Consider the following 24,129-nt stretch of genomic DNA (forward strand, 5'->3'; position numbering starts at 1 on the left):
TAATTAATATATTATATATATTAATATAATTATATTAAATATATATTATATATATTAATTATATATAATGGGCGGCGAGCCCATATAACCTTCGTGTAGCTTTGCGTGAAAATCAAAGCAAACAAATACCTACACCCAGTGTGTAAAGCTGGTTATGGACTAAACCTAATGGTGCAAGGTATTGCTTCTGTATATGAACTACAGTAAAAAAAGTTGAAAAGAAAAGACACATACTTTTACATAATAAACCCTAAATACAGTGAAACATTTCAGTCAGCCTCATAATGTTGACTAATAAGCATAGATTCACTATATCTCTAACTAAAAGAATTTAGTAACTTGAAAAAGCTGCAAAAGAATTTTGTGAAATTTCTTACAAAGTTCCTCAACTACTATAAGGCTTTCCCAATGATTTTATTTCATTTTTAACACTTACAATATACAATTAATAAAGACATACTGTGATACACACAAAAATATATATAATAATACAAAACAGACAATATAATGTTATATTTCCTAATTTATTTCAAAAACAATAATTCAAGAAATTATATGTATACTGTGGTATTTTAAAGTCACACCAACCAATTACTAAACTGTAGTGCCTAAGAATAACTTAAAGAAATGAGATCACTGAACAGACTTAAGTTTAGCTCGGAATTACGAATTTTCAAACACAGAATGCAAAGGAATGTCTATCCTATGTCAGAAAATGGTATATTAATTGTTAATATATTAGTATTCTTACCACAAGGATATCAAAACATAAGAAGTCAGTAAGTACATCCACTTAATACCGTCAATTGAGATTGTCATGATAAAATATGCTAACAAATAAACAACCAGTATCCTTTGAAACAAAGTAATAAAAATAAAAAAAACCATAAACAACGGAATGTATTATTTGAGCACGTTTAGGAATAAACAGTGTTTATAAAGCTTAAGTACTCAAAAATACATTGTTATTATCCACATAAAATAAATTTGTAGTTCTTTTCCTGAAAGGATTGTACTATTACTCATTTCATATAATAACTGCTAAGTCCCCAAACATTTATATACACTGCAATGAATATTACAAAAATATAGATTTTCGTTTTAATTTCTCCTCATTTTAACCTTAAACAGTGAGGACCATATAATATCTACTAATATACAGCAATTTGACTACAAGGAAAATTCTAATAAAAAATCTTTTTGACATAACTTGGGCAGTGTCAAAATCAGTTTAAATCTTAATTAAATACAAGTCTTAATGTTTTAAAAAAACTATTATCAGATCATTGAATAACTACAGTAATCTACATATTATTTAGGCTGTTAGAAAAACATTAAAAGGAACGAAGGTGACCAAAAGTGGTGAGAAAAAAGAAAGATTTTGGACAATTCATTCCCGTTACAATCGATCAAGAAGACACCAATTGATAATTATTTAATCTTCCCAAATCTTGAAGGTGAGCCACAATAAGAAACCAGAATAAAAAATGGTATTTGGAAGTTTCATGAATCTTCTAGGGTTAGATAACGACATAACATTAACTTTTTCTTTTGAAGAATTTTATGCTAAAAGCTAATAATTGGAAGAGTTCTCAGTAGAACAGTTGATAGTCACTTGAATTAACTTGAGAAGCCATTACAGCATCAATGTTACTTTAGTTGTTTATGTCCAGAAACATAATGAATTAATAAACCACTTGATAAAAATTCCTGGACAAAACAATCTCTGAATTAGAAATGGCTTGAGACCTTTAGAATCAAAGACAGTTCTTTTGATAATGGAACATTCTTTAACTTCTATATATAAATGAAAATTATAAAAAACAAAAATTAATTTGAGTATATTCAAACATTATAACAACATGGTTAAATTATTAACAATCATCACACATGTGAATATTAGTCCACTAACTCATGTAATGTTCACCTGATAATAGATGAATGCATTCTTTATATCATCATTCTAAACATGGAATGTTTATCATCAAAATACATTAAAAATAAAAACTGAAATTTAAATAATTTTAGGTAAAGCACAGTTATGGAATGTTAAGATAGAGGTCATATTTGATATATAACATTTTAAGCATAAACTGATTTTCGAATCTACAGGTTTCTTCCACAGAACAAACTAGATTATTATCACACATTAAAATGTTCACAGTGTTCTCAGAAATTCAATGAAATGAAGTTAATATAAAAGTGATCATTTGAATTTGTAAGTTTTAACATAGACAACAACATGACTAACCTATTTTAAAAAAATAAGTAGAAAATAACTTCATTGAAAATATAATGCTAATAGCTATGAATAACTATATCTTTTGTTGAGACACTACATTAGTCACTTAATGACATGTATATTATGTTGTTGGGAGCAGAAGTGTTAAGCACTTATTAGCCATAAATCTGGCAAAGTTTACACATAAAATTACCTGAGTTATTAGAATGATTTCTAAACAATAAATCTCGTATATGTATATTTATATAATTAGCTACCAGCCATAGTAAAAACACTAACAGTTTTTCAGACAATAATTTTGTTCACTATAGAGCATGATCTCTGATGCTAGGTAACAAATAGAGGGATGTAGTTGCTAAAATACTCCAAAACTAAGTTTCAGGATTTGAAATTCAGAAAAATATATTAGGTTTTTGAACATGAGTTGGTTAAACTGACATCACTTGTATAATAGGATTTCTGCTACGACTTCAGTACTGTAAAATCTAGAACTAAACCACAGAGAGCACCAAATACATGTTAAGGTTTAACAATCTAGAAATCTAATTTTTAGAAATAACTTATGGAACTGGGAGAGTAAATATATATACACACATAATTACTTTACAGTAAACCTTGAATGTATCACTTGTTAGCAATGTGAAAAAATACCATAATAAAAATGTTATGAGGATCATGTCACAACTGTTTTCAACAAAGTAAGAAAAAAATACCTGTTATCATAAGTGGTACATTAAAATAAGTGTTTTTGTCATTCCTTTTACCACTTTCTACTGAGAATTAATTGTAAGCTCCACAAATTATTTTTCCACAATCAAACAAAAGTATCCTATTGTGAATTGACTTAAAATCACCAATCTTTTGCACTTAAGACTTACATTAATTAAATGGAACTTTAACCAATTAGGAAAGGCACACACTAATGCTAATAATCCATTTCATGAAGCTAATATAGCAGAGAAACTTAATGACTCTCATAAAGTTCTTACTGTTAATAAGTTAGTAAAAAATAACTGGAATACTCAAGTCTGTGCAATATACTACAGAATTATACCAAAGCTTTGTAAAGATTAATATATGTATAGTCATAAAGGAAATTATTAAACATAGAAATATACAAGATAATAAATTTATATTTGAGTATTTCTAACATTTGATAAGAATAAAAAAACTAAGTTTCTTTCTTAAAGCTAGTGTAAGTTAATAAACACCATCATATCATGCAGATAATGCTTAAAAACTTATAATTTTTTAAAAATCAAATATCAGTTAGCAATTCAAGTTTATTCTTCGCCATCAAGGTCATTAATATCTGCAGGACCAATGTCTTCCACATCTAGCTCATTTTCAAACATCCTCTGAAGTAAGTTTTCCACATTTTTATCTGTTGAAAACAAATAATAATGCAACTTTATAACAACAAGGAAATTAATTTCAGTACAAAAATTACAAACATCTAATTTCATGTAAAGATCTGTGATTACATAAGGGCTAAATAGCACTAAAATACTTTTATCATTGAAAGAAAGTGCAATGAATCCTAAAAATAAACTACATTTAACTTCTCCCAAGTCATTTTGTTTATTTCTGAACTTCATGCTAAGCTACACAAGGACTATCTGCACTAGCCGTCCCTAATTTAGCAGTATAAGGTGAAAGGTAAAGGCAGCTAGTCGTTACCACCCACCACCAACATTTGGACTACTATTTTTACCAATGACTAGTGGGATTAACCATCACATTATAACACAGAAAGGGTAAGCACGTTTGATGTGACAGGGATTTAAATCCATGACCCTCAGACTACGAGTCAAGCATCTTAACCACCTGGCCATGCTGGGTCTCTTCAAGTCAATACTTACTGAAAAGTTAGTTGAAGTAATTTGTATATATCCTGTGTGATGATAGTTTGGGGTTTAAAATTTAGTTTGGAAATCTGAGAATAAGCAAAAGTTTTAGAATAAATATGGCATTATAACTCTAATTGAAAGAGAAAGTCACTGCGCTTAAAACAGCACTTTGAAAACATTGAAACTCTATCAAAAGCCTTAAATATTTTAGTCTTCCATGAGCATTTATTGTTACGTAAAGAAATTAAAACAGTAGCTTCAAAACGTTGCTCATATTTTTTCTATGTTTTAATTTCATTTTAAAAGTAAATATTGAAATCAATTTATAATCTTCATTTCTCCTTATCAAAAAGTTTTTAGATTTTGTTTTTTTACCTTATATGATTCTCTGGATGTACAAATAATTAGAAGCAAATACTAAAGATACTCACAAGTTTTGTCTTGTTTTTAATTTCGCACAGACCTACACAAGGGCTATCTGCACTAGCAGTCCTTAATTTAGCAGCTTAAGACCAGAGGGAAGGCAGCTAGTGATCACCACCCACCGCCAACTCTTGGGCAAGTCTTTTACCAGTGAATAGTGACCATCACATTATAACATCCCCACAGCTGAAAGGGCGAGCACATTTGGTGCGACAGGGATTCAAACCTGTGACCCTCACATTCGAAGTCAGTGCCTCAACCAACCTGGCCATGCTGGGCCTATACTCACAAGCTTGAAACAGGAAAATGTAAAGCCCTCAGGATGTGCTTCTATTTCATTCTGTCTTTTAAAATATGTTAATAATTCTCTAACTTTGGTACTGGATTATTTATAATAGACAGAAACAGCAACTTTTTTCTTTACAAGATCTGCTATACAGTCATTTCATTTGTTGCCAACAAATAGACATTTGGTCTCAACTTCGCTGTTTGGTGTCATTCTTTTCTGCTCTAAGCAGCTAATGGAATTTGTTTATCTATTTATGGCTCAGTTAGAAAGCCATTTAAATTGTAATAATTTGGAAAATTATATTCTAGTGTCCAATTCATTTTTTTCATTCTAAAATACACATCTGAAAGGGGCAATAATGGTTTTGTACAGAGTCAACATGATGCTAAAAATATACATTCTTGACTACAAATTATTAAAATGGACTTCAGTTTTTATGCAAGTCCAAGATTTGAAATGGACTTCAATTTTTATTCCTGCCCAATATTTCTTTTTTTCTAGTATATCTTTCATTTATTGTTAAATTTTTCATAACAAAAGCAACTCAAGTGTGAAAATCAGAAACTTATTACTTTAGATAAACTAGGTGTACCATGTGATTGTCAACATTTTCCTCACCAGAAATGTACTTTCAAGATATTTTTCAGTGTAACAGATTTAACTATCTTCTTTGCATGTCTGTCAAGAGAGATTTGCATGCCACTATCCTTGAACCAACTCCCACCTAATTTCATGTGATTAAACATGAATTACGCTACAGCATGATCAAGAACCTTCTACAAATTTAGAGAACAGGAGGGACATGCACAAAACCCATCCAATGGGGGCCTGATTATCTATTTGATAGCTCCATAACTAAACAAAATTGAAGATTATAAAAATTATGGTTTGTTTGAGCAATAACAGTTTTATAATGGCTTGTTTACCTTAAAATTCAAACTTATTAAATGGGTGGTGGATAAAATAGAGAAGAGGGCGTACCCAGAGACAATGTGACATGGTAGGAAAATTAAAGATTTGTTAAAAATAGTATTTTTAAAATTAATATATGGATTATTAACTAAGAGTTTATGCTATACTAATTTGTGCAATATAAACAAAAAGCAGGTTAATACAATTTTGAATGTAAGTTAATAAAAACCTCATAACAAGCACAGTAAAGGGCATCTGGGCAGAGGGTTAAGTGATTTTAAGGCAGGCACTTAACTTACTTTTGGACAAATGAAACCTGACATTGTCCTCCAAGAAGCCAAGCTTAGCAGAAGCTCTTTTTGGTACAGAGTCACTGGTATCAACTTCCAAGAAGTGAGGATTATGGTCACTATCCACTTCCAGTTCTGTTTCGTTTTCTTCAACCAAATCCTGTTTGTCAGTTTTCGCTGAAACTCTAGACTGTCTTCTAAAAATAACAAAGGTTCATTAACTTAACAAACAGAACGTGTTTTCAATCAAACTGCTGGTTTTACTTAAAGTGAGAGATGATATTCTAATTCTATGCAATTTACTTTTGATGTAAAATGTTTACATTTTTATAAAAAGGAAGCTCTATTTTTAATTCACATATCTTTATTTAAAAAAAAATAGTTCCCCCAAAAAATTTTTTTCTGTTGAATTTTAGATAAAACTACAAAACAGTTAATTTTGAAGTGACAGACTAAATCAACACTATCCACTGCCAATTATATTCAGATCATATAGTGAAATTTGAACACACCCATAGCTCCAAAATGTAAAGAATGTTTGCTTTTGTTTTATTTTTCAGTAACAAGGTGCAATACATGGAATCTCAATTCCATATTATATGCACTAAACAATGGGCTGAATTCAGCCCTTTGTTAAAAACTTCACTTTTCTTGAAAAAATAAAAGGGTCTACAGAGTTCATTAATTTCCAGTTTTATAGCTACCTTCATATTTGTTAATAATACAAGCATTTCAAAGTTCATCTTTATTAGTATATGTGTTCTTTGTTTTTAAAACAAATATACAAAATCATTAGTAATTGGATTTAAAGTTCAAAATTAAAATCTCATTTGGAATTACTACTTTTAGCTTCTTAACGTTTGCATTCAGTCATAAGTATAAAGAACCAGTTACAGTCACCTAAAATATGTTTTAAGCTGAAAAACAAAATTAAAGTTTATACAAATTAAAGTGTAAAACCATTAAAATATAACTTCTATGCACATTTAACAAATAAACCATTCCCACAAAAGAAAAACTGGCAAACATTCAATTGTTTCTTATTACTGACAATTACTACTTTTACAAATAAAAATATTCAGATCAGACATAAAAGATAATTAAAGGAACTTGGAATTTATGTTAGCAAAACAGACACCTGCACAATGAAGGTGTTTTACCTTCCTAGCTGGAGACCCATTTCTTTGATCTTTTTTTCTAAGGCACTTTCCAGTCTGCTTTTGGAAAATGAGTATTCAAGAATAAAAGCTTCTAGTACAAATGCCGTAAAAATGCTAGGAAAAAAGGAAAAGGAAATATATCTGATAATTTGTAAAGCTAATTAAAGATTTACGGAAGGTGTTAAGAGAAACATATACAGGTTACATTTGTAAACTTTCCAGTACTCTTTAGTTTAATTGACTACACGTAAATTTATAATAAATTATTTCACAAATAATTTAATCATCAAATATATATATTTTGATTTTGCATATCAAGAATTCGAAAAAATCTTTGTTAAAACAAAATATGTAAACCTGTTTAGTTCAGGAACGTTTTGGTAGTTAATGGTTAAGAAAAAAATATGTTTTGGTAGCAAGTGGTTATCTATGTGGTGTTATCTTTTAGTGAAGAATTGGTAGAATCAACTTCAATAAAATTTGGTAATGGAGCTCAGGTGGGCCTTCTAGAGGTCATATTTAAATGGATAAATCATCAAATAAATAGTTTGAGTGTTGTAGTCACAGCAAAATATGTGAAGCCAATATAATCAAAGGTGATATTTAATGCTATCTTAACACTGGGTCCATTACATATGATAAACAGTTCACGTTCTACAGCTCAAAATAGTGGCTATGGAAGGCCCAAGCCCAATTCATGGTATCGTGTTAATCCTGGCATTGCCAGGTACATTTAACAGTACAATGATAATTCAGTCACTTCTACTTATTAAAGTAATTGCAAAACAATTGCATTGTCACAATTTAAGATTTCTGATTTAAGACTGCATTTAATTTTTTTATCACAGAATGTGGAAGAATGAACGTAAGATACCAAGCAAACTTACAAAATTAACAACTTATTAACATACTATGAAACAATGATTTTATTGAGTAAAAAATTGAGTTCTTATTTTAAAATTCCCAATTTAATATTTATTGAACTTTGAAGAGAACTGTATCTAAGAAAATCTTTACATTTGTTTTAAATGGATGATATTCATTACACAACTTAAAAATCAGTTGTTGGTTAGAGACAAACTTTACAAAGATTTACATAAAAAATTATTTCTTTCTTTTTTTGATAAAGTGCAGTTATTTAAAAACTCCTAGCACAATTAAAGTTGCCATAAGCTTCAAAGAATTATGACAAATAAACATTACAGCTTTCACTCTACGAGATATATTAAAACATTTTTTATTTAACAAAATTAACTAAAAAATCTTACCACATCTACTTACTTTAGGACTATAATGACACATGTTAGATGAAACAAGAAAAAGTAAAGTCGTGCAAACTTGCCAGTCACTAACACAAACCCACTAGTCAGAAGTTTCTGAAGTCAAGAAAACTAAAAAAGTGATTTTACATCATTGTAAATTGTAGAATTCAAAATAAAATTTATCATAACCAAAAACTGTATAGACACACATTCATATGTATTAATTATGGTTAGAAAAAAATAACAGATAATACATCAAGAAATTTTATGATAAATGCACATTTTGGCCAAAATAAAAGGAGGCAGGTGAAGCACAAATTTTTTTAACAATTTAAAACAATAGGAGGTATACATTATGCTCTAGATTTATTATTTAAACAATTTCACTTTTCTTGTACGTGATGCTTTAAACAGTGTGAATTAAAGGTTTAAAAGAATCTACTAAGTTAACGATACATTTAACAAGAAAAGGATATCGTGCCACTGATTAACAACCATTAGTTCAAACAGGACTACCATGGAGTTCATTATGTTGTTAAAGTTGTTACTGCAATAATGACTGGTATAGAAACTGGTATTGTTAAGTTTTGGATTTCCACAATAGAGTAGAGATGGATCTAAGGTGGAATCATATCCAAAATACTGAATCTTCTCCTTGAAAATTTCCATACCAATGACAGCAAACATATAAAAAACAACCTAACAGTATTGGGAACAGATAAAAAATGATTAAAACACCAGTTTAAGAACATCTTTTCCAATAAAAACTAACATTCAAACAACATTTCTTCTGTTAACTCCTTTCACATTTGTATCAAGCAAATATGGTTGTTTGTTTGTTGGTTGCATACAAAGCAACACAAAGGCTCTACTGTCTCTAATTTTAAAGCAATAGACTACACGAAAAGCAGCTTGCTAACACTATCAAATCTTGTACTGCTTTTTAACAATTCATAATGGGATTGATCACAACTTATAACACCAAGTGTTTGAAAAAGTAGATCTGGTGACCAATTTTGATCTCAGTACTTGCAGACTGTAAGCCAAGCACCCTAACCTTTAGGCCAATCTTATAAGTTATCTCTCAGATACGAATTTTAAACAGTAAGAATTGTTATTAGTTTCACTTACTTAAATGTATTTACTTAAATACATTCAACATATTAACTTTGAAATAAACACTAACATTAAAGAACATATCCTTAGTTATGTGAACTTGTTTCTCTTAAATGTATTCTCTAAAAACAATTTTAAGAAAAGCGAAAGAATTATTTAAGTTATATAAATCCCAAAATAATCACTGTTCCCCAAATTGTCTAAAATGTAAAGTCAGAGGGAAAACAAAATTAATAAAAAAAACACAGATATATTTGATTTTTCATCATAAGTACCTTCAACTTAGAGAAAGTTAAATATTCCTTACATATACAAAACTTACTTATATACTTAAGTGTTGGATTATATGTAGTACAAGATCATGTACTTATAAGTACTAAGAAATACAAAACTTTCATGCAAAAACAAATAAACTGAAATGAATTATATCTAGATAAACACAATCAGGAAATCATAGTTACTAATACAAGAATTAGTTATTGACAGAGAAAAATCTGTGACTAAACACTTACAAAAAAGAACACCTCCATACGTTAAAATGGAAGGTCCCAAGTTCATTATAGTCATCACGATAACTTGAAACCTGACATCAGGAAAAACATTCACATTTCACATGCAAACATAAGAAAAACAAACCAAAATCAATTAACAAAATGTCAACTGAAGTAAAATAAATGATAAGCAATACAAAAAAAAAACTCGTGATGTCAGAAACACACATAGGTTCAATAATTCTTGATACTATACAAAGTGATAAAAACTCTATAAGCCATTTGAAAGCTCTTGGATTATAGGTTTTTATCATTTTGTAGGAAAAAGTTATAAGTTAAAGAATAAAACCTCTCATCATTTGATCCATCCAGTAATTTAAATGCACATAATAATTGTTGGAATAAAAGGAAAAACAACCTTTTATAAAAACTGTTTACAGCATTATAATAGTAAATGCATTATTTTTCATGTTCAAGTGACAGGATAAATGTATATATATTATATTATATTGGCCAGAAAAAGTTCTTAATCCATTTAGATTTCGAAATACAACAGCCAGCTTACCTTTCTATGCTACCAATGATTTTCACCAACCTCAAAACTCTCAATACCATAAGAATGTCCAAAGTTCGATTCTTTTCATCAGCTGAAAAAGTGTACTAAAAGGTCTTTAAATGAAATGAGGTGTTTAAAAATATTAAAAGGCGAAACATAATAGTCTAATATTTTGTCAGATAATCTTACTCACTTACAAATCACTTTTCTGTAAATAAAATATAATTTAAGAACCAATAATAAAGCCAAACCTATTTGTTCCACATTTTAAGGCCTGTGGCCAAGAAAAAATAAGATATTTCACTAAACTTTGGCAAAAAAACACTACTAAACACACAATCACGAGAGCATGATATTAATTATTAGTAAAATGTTTAGCTATATTAGTTGAACTGATTTCAGTACAACTATCAGATTTTCAATCAGATGTAAAGAAGTGTGGAAACAATAGTAACTGTCAGAGTATGTGATGTGTGTGTTTTCTTATATCAAAGCCACATCAGGCTATCTGCTGAGCCTACTGAGAGGAATTGAACCCCTGATTTTAGTATTGTAAATCCATAGACTTACTGCTGTACTAACAGGGAACAGAGTGTGTGATAGATACAAAAAATGAAAGAAGGGACATGGTATTTACCATGTTGAATACCTCTATGACTGAAATGTCACTGGTACAGCTGCTAGCTGAAACAGTACATGAAGTTGAGGAGTCAGTTATAGAACAAATTCAACAAGAAAAACTTACTTTGTTGCTTGAGAATGATGACTGAATTATATTTTATTGATACATTTTAGAAACTCTGACAAAAAAATCTTCAAAATTTTCAAAACACATAATGATATTAAAAATTAATTTAGGTACTCTGAACCCAACAATGAACTGTAAAACTTTGTTTTCTTTGCTTATAAACTTCAATAATAATAATAAAAAAAGGCATGGTCACATCAGGACCAGGGATTTTGTGGTGCCAGGTCTAATAAAAGTATAACAGCAGCAGCATCATTTGAAACAGTACAGCTTAAGATGTATACTGGCACTATACTGAAACATAAACAATTAAATTGCATGTTGTACTTGAAATACCTTTCTTTTCCCAACATAAATAACAAATTTTGTGTAAGTCACTACTACTCAATGAGAAAAGTACTAAAGGTTGTTCTTTACTGGAAATTTTTAAAGCAACATTTTACAGAATGTGAATTACTTTAGTTTTTCTTCTAATATATAAAAAACATTTTCTGTAAAGAGAACTAATTATCTAAATTAATTACATTAAAAACAACTCAAACTAGTATGCACGTGTTTTTGTATAAAAACAAATTAACTTCTATTGCGTGATCTAGACAGTGTCTAACAACTTGATCGAGATCAGTAAAACTGTCAGCAGATACTGTTGGTATCAATAACAACCCATCCGTTAACACTATCAAAAATACACACTGCATTCTGCAAAAGCTGTTTATTATTTTTCCACTTTAAAAAAGGAAGCAACCAATTACAGCCACTGTACTGAAGTTCTATTATCTCTGAATCTATCTACAATTGAACTGAAGTAAGAGTTGCCAACTTCTAAATAAAATTGGTAAAGAAATGTATACAAGAGTGATGACTTTTAACAAAAACTAGTTTTAAAAACATTATGTAACAAAATTTTTACTTTTTCTTGTTCCTGGGCAGAAAGTGTTATTTCCCAATTGCTTATGCCTAAAGTAAATGGAAAAGGTCTATTTTTGTCTTCAAAGTTTGCTTTTGTGACATGGGAGTGTATAACAAAAACATGATGGGAGACTATATTTGGGGGCTGATATGTTAAAGTGATTTACGTTACAGTCGCAAATCTTGAAAAACTACTCACTTCTAAACATTTTTGTTCATTTCTATATAACTTCAGTATAAATAAATGTAAATCTTGATTTGTATGTTGTTTTATTAAGACTTTATGTAAAAGAAAATGTGCAAATATGCCCATTTTTACACATAAAATAGGTTAATTTCTAAAATTCATTATCCAGGACACAAAAGTAAAATCTGAAGGGAATAATGATCACTTTCTGTACTTTTACAACATAAGCAATTAAGAAATAACACATACTATCCAGGAACAAAATTTGTGTAACATAATGTAATCAATCAATTAGAGCACAGAGTTCAAACATAACTAGAGAGCAAGGTTCAAATAAGGATTTACACAGAAGTACAAAAAATATGAAAGAAAATTAGCTTTTGAACTTAAAATTGCTCAAAATTTGAAATAAACCATAATAACTCATGCTATTGGAATAATTGGATGGCTTCTGAAAACTATAATTTCCTTTTGAAAGTGCAAAATAATGTATATTTGTTGATTCAAAATTGAGTGGAAAATAACTGTAATGTCCTGAGAAAAGGTCTCAGAATATAATTTGCTTATGCACATATTTATTCTATGGAAACTTTATCAATTTTTTTTCATTAGAAAAACATGAATTTCATGGAAGGAAACATGACTCAGAAGACTAAACTATCCTTTGATCTGCTGCATCAGACAACTTTGAGTTACAAAATCACAATCGTTGATTGGAAGAGTGGAACAAGTAAGTATTGATTTCTAGCTACTTGTGTATAACGTTAAACACACAGCACTGATTTTTCACAATTAAAAAATTCCTAATTTAGACCAATCATTTACTCTCTAGTAGAAGATGTTTTGATAAAAAGTTCAGAAAGCTTCAATCTCCAGATATTTATAAAAAGACAAGCTTTAAACTACAGATATTTATAAAAGAAGTTTGTTGTTTTTAATTTTAACCAATGTTTTGCCTTTGTAGCTTCGTTAGGGTTAATTCATACAATTTTTGATATTAGAATATCAAATTTTGAAAAAAAATAAAAAATTAAATTTTTTGAAAATATACTGTTACAAAATAAACCTTCAGCAGTTGAAACTATAGATGTGATTAATCTAACAAATGTGTGTGTAAAAAGTCCATTTCTTCAGGTGGTTTCTATTGACAAAAGAAAGGGTTAGCAATGGGATCTCCCTTTTCACCATTGTTTTTTTTCACCTATATATGGATGAATCTGAAATAAAAGCTACAAGTGATGGAAAATGTAAATCTGATATTTGAATAAAGTACATATGTGACATTCCTGGTGTGGAGATATGGCATTAACAGTTATCTTGCATTTGGAAAAGGATATAATCTAATACACAATTCACCTACGAAACTGATACCAATAACAGTTTGTCTTTTCCAGATTTATTGGTAAAATGGAATTAATAAAGTTATTTAGAAACAACTTTTTATTGGAAATCTTTTTTACTTCTTATGCCACTTCACTATGAATCATTAATACTGAAATGCAAAAAAATGACAGTTTTACACTTGTGTGAATAGAATTTTAAGATATTGTTTGAAACAAGAGAACTTTAAAAATAAATTGCTACAAACATACAGCAGTTGAAAGATTTAACTTGAATTTTACATATTTAGAAGTTAAAAATTTATTAACGTGGTAATAATGAATCAAGGTCTTACCTTAAAATCTAGTTACGATAAGATTAAAAGGAATATTAAATTCTGCCATACACTGCAAGCTCAACTAATAGTTTACTTAAAAGTTTAAAACATCAAACCCATAGTTAAACCCATAAATAAGGTATAATAAACTTTAATATGAGAGTTTATGAAAAAAATATGCAATTAGTGGAAAAGCTTTAATTTGTAAAATTAAATGTGAACATGAAAGTGTTGATAGTGGACAGACAAAATGTAATTTAAAATATTGTTTGGCAGAAAATAAGGTATGTGTAAGAAATAAGAAGCCTGAATATTCAATTATAGTAGAACATGTGCAAAAACATGAGATATTATGAGAAAAATAGTAATATTGGTTCAACCAAAGGTATTAGAGCCAATAATGCTTTGAATCTTGAGTAATAAATAGAGACAAAGGTCCAGTGCATATCTGTGTAAAAATATGACAGGCATAGCTTTAAGAATTATGAAGAAATAGTAAACCTACAATGCAGATCACATGACCTGGTAACAAAGATATAAATATGACACTTTGTATCTTGCAGTTTCTGTCCTGGTAATGATGACTGAAATATCAAAACATAAATTCAACTTTTTTTACATGCCACAGATTGGCCTGAATTAAACACATTTTTAAATTTGTATATATTTTTATGTTTGTTATTTATTACTCTAAGAAAGCAAATATTAAAGAGGGCCTCATATAGCAACAAATAAAACAACTTGATACGGTCCCTTGCTCATCACTTTATGTGTTTGAAAAACATATTTAAAAAGTTTTAATACATTAAAACATGATTCTAATGGTTATAAAATATTTAAAAAATCATACTGATAGTCAATTTCATGTTACATATTTATACAAGGTTAAAATCACCATTTTATGCAATAAGAATTATTTGTGGAATTATAATAAGAATTAATTATAATAATAAACGTTTAAGGTCAGAATGATTTAGAAAATTTTTTTTATAATAATGTGTCTGTGTATGTTTTCATATAGCAAAGTCACATCGGGCTATCTGCTGAGTGCACTAAGGGGAATCGAACCTTTGATTTTAATGTTGTAAATCCGTAGAGTTACAGCTGTACCAGCAGGGGACTTCTTATAATAAACAGCAGTGCCTAGAATAATATAAACTGTATGCAAATTAACATCAATGTTTCTCCAATAACAAATATGACATGCATACAATTATTGGATACACAAACTGTGGCTTAGTACACTAGTTATATAGTCCAAGTAAACCAACAAAAAATTAATAAGAAATAAAAACTTCATCTCGTGGTTAAGGACAAAGCTATTGAATGGGCAATCAGCGCTGTGCCCACAAGGGGTACATTTAGCATGAAAAGACTACAAATTTGCCATTGAGGGGCCAACTAGTTCTTGACACTTGAGCATAAAATGAAAAATGTTTAATGAAGTCTAGTATTTTTAACATCCTAGAACAGCATGCCACAACTGTCAACATACAGCCAGCTTAATTACTCGTTATTATCAGTTGAACAGCATGCCACAACTGTCAACATACAGCCAGCTTAATTACTCGTTATTATCAGTTGAACAGCATGCCACAACTGTCAACATACAGCCAGCTTAATTACTCGTTATTATCAGTTGAACAGCATGCCACAACTGTCAACATACAGCCAGCTTAATTACTCGTTATTATCAGTTGATAAGTTCTGGTAAGTCACGTGATACATAATAACATTCTATTGTTTTCACCGAGTAAACTCTGGTCCTGCATCACCCTGTACAAAAACAAGTTTTAATAACATTCTATTGTTTTCACCGAGTAAACTCTGGTCCTGCATCACCCTGTACAAAAACAAGTTTTAATAACATTCTATTGTTTTCACCGAGTAAACTCTGGTCCTGCATCACCCTGTACAAAACAAGTTTTAATAACATTCTATTGTTTTCACCGAGTAAACTCTGGTCCTGCATCACCCTGTACAAAAACAAGTTTTAATAACATTCTATTGTTTTCACCGAGTAAACTCTGGTCCTGCATCACCCTGTACAAAAACAAGTTTTAAGAAACAACTTAATACACTTTACCACTTAGAATATCAATGTTTTATTTGGAACACACCTGAATCACCCATGGCTGTCTCAATGATAGTAGCAACCATAGCAGAGCCAATGATTAAAAAGTCAAACCTATAAATGGAAAACAAAAAACTAAATGCACAGCTAAATCCATATCAGTTATAAAACACAGTTTCTCATTCAGTAAACATTCACAGCATAGGACAGAACATCTATATCACAAAAATATGAGTTATAATAATACTATCAATTGAAGCTAATAAAGACACAAGTCATAATGTTACTAAAAAGGAAGACAGTCATAACCCAGTAGCTAATTGTATTGATACAGTCACAAAACATAACCTGACTAGGTATTTGTACTAATACAGTCTCAAATCAAAACCTGACTAGCTAATTGTACTGATAGTTACAAGTCATAACCTTACTAGAAAGTTGTACTGATACAGTCAAAAGTCATAACCTGACTAGATAATTGTACTGATATAGTCACAAGTTATAACCTGACTAGCTAATTGTACTGTTAAAGTCACAAGTCATAACCTGATTAGATAATTGTACTGATCCAGTCACAAGTCATATCCTTACAAGGTAAAAGTACTGATACAGTTACAAGTCATAACCTGACTAGGCAGTTGTACTGATACAGTCACAAGTCATATCCTTACTAGCTAACTGTACTGGTACAGTCACAAGTCATAACCTTACTATGTATTTGTACTGATACAGTCACAAGTCATAACCTTACTAGATAGTTGCACTGATACAAGTCACAAGTCAACACCTTACTAGGTAGTTGTACTGATAAATTCACAAATTATAACCTTACTAGTTAACTGTACTGATACAGGCACAACTCATAACCTGAGTAGGTAAAACTACTGATACAGTCTCAAGTCATAACCTAACTAGCTAATTCTTCTGATAGAATACAAACTATCATCTTACTACCCAAAAACACAATACCAGTTTTAAATCAAAATCTGGAAGCATGGATAGTGACAAGTTGTTCTATTTAAACAAATTGTTACCTTTACCACATATTTTCAGTAAACCTCAAACATAATTTATTGACATTAAGATTTTACTAACACTTACCTGAATACTTTGCATACAGTCAAAAAATACTTAACTTTAATCTAATTGGAAAGAACTTCATGTTTTCCCACAAAGCTTTCCCCATAATTTCTCCATGATTGTATCAAAAACATAACTATGTTGAAACCATTGTATGCATTGACATGAAACTGAATATACACTCACCAGTTCCAAAATTTTTTAAAAAACTCTTTAATTCCAAATGTGTATATCTTTAGGAGGATTTCCAATGTGAAGAAAACCAAAAAGAACCACTCAGCATCATTAACGTCACAAGCAATAAGCACAGCATTTATCAGAATCATCAAATCAAAGAAGTATCTGAAATACCTGCAGAAAACATAACACTATTGGTATATAACTTGAAGAGAACAATTATGTAATTATTTAAATACTGCTTTAAAAATATACACAACTTTTAACATTTATTCAAAACTTAGTACAAGAGCTAGTGTTACAAATAGTCTAGAGTAAATATTTAAATAAATACTGTAATACTGATCTTACAGTAGGAGAAAGGTCAGTCTTAATATTACTTAATATAGACAGCAATAATCTACAATAATAATTTTATTATCTCAACACATTCTACTGATTTTACAATGGGGAAAATGTCAATCAATTTTAATGTCACTTAATACTGACAGCAATAATCTACAATAATAATTTTATTATCTCAACACATTCTACTGATTTTACAATGGGGAAAATGTCAATCAATTTTAATGTCACTTAATACTGACAGCAATAATCTACAATAATAATTTTATTATCTCAACACATTCTACTGATTTTACAATGGGGAAAATGTCAATCAATTTTAATGTCACTTAATACTGACAGCAATAATCTACAATAATAATTTTATTATCTCAACACATTCTACTGATTTTACAATGGGGAAAATGTCAATAAATTTTAATGTCACTTAATATAGACAGCAATAATCTACAATAATAATTTTATTATCTCAACACATTCTACTGATTTTACAATGGGGAAAATGTCAATCAATTTTAATGTCACTTAATATAGACAGCAATAATCTACAATAATAATTTTGTTATTTCAACGCACAACCACATACTGGTATATGCTGAGGATTCAACAGTCTATTGAAATTCTTTTATGTCTTACAAGGATTATATTTATCTCCCTTGTTTGTTTGTACAAAACCGTGTGTGGTCATAACATCCCTTCCCTCTAACTACTATAGTACACAGTATTTCCACCTGCAAATAAACAAATTTCTCTACTTTAAGAGCCTATGTTTATGTCTTTATCTACAAGGTAATGTATGGAACTTTCCACAGTAATCAGTTTCAATCACTGGTTAAGCTTATATATATTTAAAAACGGTTGGTTTGGGTTGAGAAAATTTTTATGTAGAGGAGCAAAGGTTGAAACATTGTTCGCTCCTCTACATAAAAATTTTCTCAACCCAAACCGGCTATTTTTAAATATATATTTCTCTACGAGTGAGTTTTCTCATCATCACGGATTACTGGTTCAACTTATTGTTAAAGGTTGCTCAAATTTAAATAAACATTACTCATCAAGACCAGAGGTGAATTTAAACAAAACTTCAGTACCAAGAGACCAAAAATGTGAGTAAAAAAATTCATTCTTTGATGTGTCATATAAACTTAAATGATTCAAAAAATGATCAAGTCAGAGAATAACTGGAATGAAACTATATTAACTTAGGACTAAAACATGAGTCAATCTGTTTTATTGTGTGTGTTAAGATTAATTTTAAATTCCTGTACAGGTTCAATGGAAAGGTTACTTACTTTTGGGCAACCAATCTTCGCAATAATTTTGAAGGTTTCGAGTTGTAAACTTTTGGTAAAAATTTGGCAATAAAGAACTTTCTGTCCTGTACTTCAGATACAGAAACATTTAGAAGGTCGGCTAGCTGAAGAAAGTCTGATTTTTCTGTAAAAATTACAAACGACAACTTTTAATTATACATGTCACAAAGGAATAAAGTTGTCAACATGATAAATATAAAAATAAATCAAAGTGCACATATTAAACACTTGTATCATCTAATAAATAATACACAATAATAATACAATACACCTTTGAATGTCTAATAGAAAGCTTTACACAGGTGACAGACACATGTTTCACAAAATTAATATTTTCCTTACCTTATAATGTATTAGAGATAGATACCTCTCCACTGAAAAAATAGCTAGAATTATGCATCACTGGCAAAATGTTTTTGTGTATGTGCTCAGCCCTTGAACAAAACGTCTATTCCTACCATAATAATATGTAGCATGACACTCTGTGATACAATCAGCTTTAGATCATACTCCATCATCAATAGGAAGTTACACTTACTCCATACACCCTACTCCCCCTCAGGAATGAGCTTTAGGAAAATGGTGGTTCTGTGAAAAGTAAAGTATCTATCCAAGTTAAGTTTTCAGGTAAAGAAATTTTCAAATTCATAAACACTACTCACCTTTCCACTGAACAGATAGTTTGAGTTCCACACTGATGAGGGACTGATGGAGATAAAAAAAGTTAAAAGGTAACTTTATTCTGAGAATATATTGAAAGAAATGGAATGTGTCACCCACTGGATGAAGACGTCCTAGTGGAAGCATCACTTGGTGGGCGATCACATCCATCTCAGGTAGTAGTGCAAAAAATCATTGAAATGAACCACTTGAATGCTATTAAAGCATAGAAAGGTGAGCAGAATATAACCATCGCTCAAATGGCTTGTATTATTTCACTGGGTCAGCAAACAAATTATTGTACTGTAGATAGGACAATGAGTCAAACTGTATAGTAAATGAGAAAAACTTATGTGAAACACCTACCAGAATGAGCAGAATTTAAAGAACACAAGACACATTCAACTGATTACAACCATGGAGAATGGTTAGATTCTTCATGGTGTTGAGGTGGTCTGTACTTCACTTTCATGTAACTACCCTTTGTCATACTTGCAATCAAGGGGTGCATCCACTCGATCTCACACCAGTAAGACTACACTGATCATTAACGGGGTTCTCCATATTGAACTTTCCAATGGCTTCGTCCTCAGAAAGCCCAAGTTTTTTTTGCTCCACTGGAGGAAACTATGAAGAAAGAATTCATATAATGAAGACTACTAGAGAAAAGCATGCTTTGACCAAATTAGAATAATCTATCATCTGCATAAGATCTCAAGCTAAGAGAATGTGCAATGGGTTATCATGAACAGGGACAGAAAGAGAACCATATCCATTGGTGTTTTCTTTTCATTTGGAAATACTAGCCTGTCTTGGAAAGTATAATAACCAAACAGTACAAGAGATGACATGATAAAGATGAAAGGAGCTATCTCCCATAGTGGAACAGAATCAAAGCTCAGGGGTGGTTCCATAAACAACTGATTACCAGGCCTCTTGGAAGTGAAACACCAAGAAATGGCCACAGGACCAGCAGCTCCCCATAAAACTTCAGCATAAAGGAAGAATAGCAAATGAAGTTCCAGAAGAAGACTCCAGAAAAGAAGGCATCTTTATGAAGCAGATCTCATTGGGAAAGAAGACAAAAGAACTGGGCATCAGCTAAACAGTAAAATGAACAGGTTAGAGTGGCCTGGCCCTGTAAAGCTACTGGGTTTGTAACATTGAATAAAGAGGGCAACAAGCTGAAAAGATGAGTAAACAAAAGAAAGATGAAGATAAGCAGGTTGAAGAATAAAGAGATTCAAAGTAGAAAAATAAGAAATTACCCAAGAAGAGACAGAAATACAAAAAAGAGAGAGAGATAATAAAAGGCCAATAAAAGGAGTCTTAATTTCAGGGAGATAACATGAAACAAAGACACAAATAATTACCAATAATGCATCAACTGGACAAGAGATAAAGTAAGAGGGGCTAAATATCTAATGAGGTGAGATGCATCTAAGAGGCTCACTTGAAAAACAGCAAAAACAACTGCAGCTAAATGCCAAATGTCACATATCTAAGTTAACACAGCTGTGAAGGGTAAAGGTCAATACTGCATGATTCTTCCTCCTCAGGAACAGAAGAAGGTTGTGTGAAAAGACAAGAAAAGCTCAGTAGAAGTTACTACAGTAGGATACTATGAGTACTGGGTTAGAGATAAAAGATGTAGAATAGAATCAACCAGGTAATGTACCATGGTAGCACTACTCATCACAACAATTACAGTTGTTATTACCACTCTAAGTTAAAGAACTTCTGCAAAGGAGCATTTGGAGTTTAGGTTTGAGAAATGTGCATGCACAAAACATACAGTAGGATCCACAAAATAGAACTGAAGGAAAATAAAAATAGTAATACTATTATTATTCAGTTATATTATTTACTCTGGCATTTCATTAAATAGGCCTCAGTCATTTTTGTATTGACAACATTGAAACCAAAACATGATGTTAACTGCAGAGAAACATTTGTGAAAAAAACAAACAAACAACAAACTGCATCACAGACTCAGTTCCAAAATACTACAGCTGATTAAGAAAGTAATTCATACAGGACGTTTGGGGTAACATAAACCTCTATTTTTTTTTATCTTTTATTCTTAAAATTAAAAATATTAACGTTTTGAATGTTAACTAAAAGCTTAAAATAGTAAGTGTAGAAATTCTGTAATTCTTAATGAAAAAACAACACGACTGAACACTGCAACGACAAAGAAAAAGGATGAAAGTTTGGTACACACAAACTGCTCAATGGAAGTTCTGCAGATGGCGGGTATGTCACTGTACTATTGGCTGAAATATAAACTGTAGTGGTGGGTGTTTCATTCAAAGGCTTGGCATGTGCACAAAATCTTTTTGGTAGTGGTGTAACATATAAGCTATCTGTTCTGTAGAGAGATAAGTAATACTTTCAGTATTAATTGCACTTAAACACTAACCCACAAGATTATCTCCATCACCATCAAGTAGGAACCAGAAGACTTGGATTAAGGTTGGGCTTATCCCAGGGGAAACCTTTCTCATGAGAGAATTAAATCGTTGATATGTCAGCATCATTTTATTGTTTACTTTTACTTTCAGAAAGTTAAATGCTCTTGAAAGGCTCTGTCTTTTCATATAAACCATTTTTCTGACTTCATTCTGAAAATACAGAATCCTTTTGTGAAACATTGCAATGTTAAGAAATCAGTACCGAGGTGAAAAAAACTGACAACAAAATATTAAAAACACACAACGTGTTAAATTTTAAAACTGAAAAATACATAACACTCAGTAGAGGCCATTTTTTTATGTTCTTTCAAGACCAGATGAGTGTAATATCTAGTTGAAAGGGAAATCTGTACAACTGAATCTCAAAAACATTTTAGAGAATAAACATTAAAAGTACAAAAAAAATTCGGAGTTGAAACTGAACAGAAGTTTAACATATTCAGTTTTATTTTAAAAATCCAAATCTAAAGCTGGGCTTGATTTCACCATGCTTTCAATGAAATCATTTGTGTTTGTCCATTTCTTAGTATAACATGGCATTTACAGTCCCCATGGAGAAAACTTGAAATACCAAAATAGCATTCATTTGTCCCTCTAACTTGAATATATCTGTAGTTTTATTGGTTTTCAGACAATCACTATTTCACAACATTGGTTATAATGTGATGTAACTATTTAAATCTCAGGTTTTAGAAATCAAAGGCTACTGATCTAAATAAGTTTTTTTTCTATTCCTTCTGACTATAAAAACCAAAAAGGTTTCAGTTCAAGGGGATTCATATAAAGATGAAAACGCAGTGGTAAAAGATTATCTTAGTTCTCTATTGTAAATAACTTCTACTACAATTACTAACCCACTTCATTTATAAAACTTGTGAAAAGGACACCTAAACATTTTACAGTTCATTTGAATTGTAACAATAAAATACAACGGAAAATGTCTTTTTGTAGAGTGAGGTGAAGTTAGGTAGGTCCTTTTACACTTGACTATACCAAGTTTAGTTTTACAATAACATTAATGTGTCAATACTTGTTTGAGTTAGACCACATTAGTCTAAGTAACTGGATCAATGGGAAAAGGAAATCACTAAAACAAATGTTAAAAATATAAATAAATAAATCTTCCTGACTAACATATTTTTAAATAATAAATTTTATTTTATTATTTCCAGTGACTGTGAAAACAAAGAATTGTTTATTATGGATCAAAATAAAGACAATTTGCATTTTTATGAACTAAAATAATATTTGTTAAAGTTAGATGTTAAAGTATAGAAAACATAACACTGCTGTTAAAACTAATGTATTTCATTATCCTAGTAATAATTAAACTGTCATGGTATTAACTGCTATAAACTCCTGTTTTTTACTATGTGCTTGAGATACAATTACAGGTTTCCAATACCTTTTCAACATGCAAATGGAATTACAAAATCTAAATATATACTAGGTATGGAGCTCTGTTATCAAGTGTTTAAATTTATCTAAATATATACCAGGTAGGGAGTTCTGTTATCAAGTGTTTAAATTTATCTAAATATCTACCAGGTAGGGAGCTCTGTTATCAAGTGTTTAAATTTATCTAAATATATACCAGGTAGGGAGTTCTGTTATCAAGTGTTTAAATTTATCTAAATATGTACCAGGTATGGAGCTCTGTTATCAAGTGTTTAAATTTATCTAAATATGTACCAGGTATGGAGCTCTGTTATCAAGTGTTTAAATTTATCTAAATATGTACCAGGTATGGAGTTCTGTTATCAAGTGTTTAAATTTATCTAAATATATACCAGGTATGGAGTTCTGTTATCAAGTGTTTAAATTTATCTAAATATATACCAGGTAGGGAGTTCTGTTATCAAGTGTTTAAATTTATCTAAATATATACCAGGTATGGAGCTCTGTTATCAAGTG

At 30.2% G+C, this 24,129-nt stretch overlaps 2 protein-coding genes across 2 annotated transcripts; both read right to left on the reverse strand.

The window, feature by feature from the left end:
• Positions 1–395: 395 nt before the first annotated feature.
• LOC143226748 (uncharacterized) lies at positions 396–10,723 on the reverse strand. Its single transcript, XM_076458118.1, has 7 exons — positions 10,601–10,723; positions 10,057–10,127; positions 8,905–9,127; positions 8,448–8,538; positions 7,167–7,280; positions 6,016–6,203; positions 396–3,626 (listed from the first exon to the last, which is right to left on the reverse strand). Exons 2-7 carry the CDS (start codon positions 10,072–10,074, stop codon positions 3,526–3,528), a joined length of 735 nt encoding a protein of 244 aa, XP_076314233.1. The 5' UTR covers positions 10,075–10,127; positions 10,601–10,723; the 3' UTR covers positions 396–3,525.
• Positions 10,134–23,321, reverse strand: LOC143226750 (uncharacterized). Its single transcript, XM_076458119.1, has 5 exons — positions 22,164–23,321; positions 19,061–19,205; positions 17,433–17,597; positions 16,213–16,280; positions 10,134–10,682 (listed from the first exon to the last, which is right to left on the reverse strand). Exons 1-5 carry the CDS (start codon positions 22,393–22,395, stop codon positions 10,597–10,599), a joined length of 696 nt encoding a protein of 231 aa, XP_076314234.1. The 5' UTR covers positions 22,396–23,321; the 3' UTR covers positions 10,134–10,596.
• Between the last annotated feature and the right edge of the window lie 808 nt (positions 23,322–24,129).

The sequence above is a fragment of the Tachypleus tridentatus genome, chromosome 9 (assembly GCF_004210375.1).
Source record: "Tachypleus tridentatus isolate NWPU-2018 chromosome 9, ASM421037v1, whole genome shotgun sequence".
Taxonomy (NCBI): Eukaryota; Metazoa; Arthropoda; class Merostomata; order Xiphosura; family Limulidae; genus Tachypleus; species Tachypleus tridentatus.

Excerpts from the sequence above, each read along its gene's own strand:
- LOC143226748 (XM_076458118.1), bottom strand. Across the intron at positions 7,281-8,447 it reads TGTGTCATTATAGTCCTAAA|CATTTTTACGGCATTTGTAC; the intron begins GTAAGTAGATGT and ends CTTTTTTCCTAG. Across the intron at positions 3,627-6,015 it reads CAGGTTTCATTTGTCCAAAA|ATAAAAATGTGGAAAACTTA; the intron begins GTAAGTTAAGTG and ends TGTTTTCAACAG.
- LOC143226750 (XM_076458119.1), bottom strand. The coding sequence starts at position 22,395 with ATGTTTCACAAAAGGATTCTGTATTTTCAGAATGAAGTCAGAAAAATG. Across the intron at positions 19,206-22,163 it reads TGATGGAGATAATCTTGTGG|AAAAATCAGACTTTCTTCAG; the intron begins GTTAGTGTTTAA and ends TAATTTTTACAG. Across the intron at positions 16,281-17,432 it reads TTTAAAAAATTTTGGAACTG|GTTTGACTTTTTAATCATTG; the intron begins GTGAGTGTATAT and ends TTCCATTTATAG.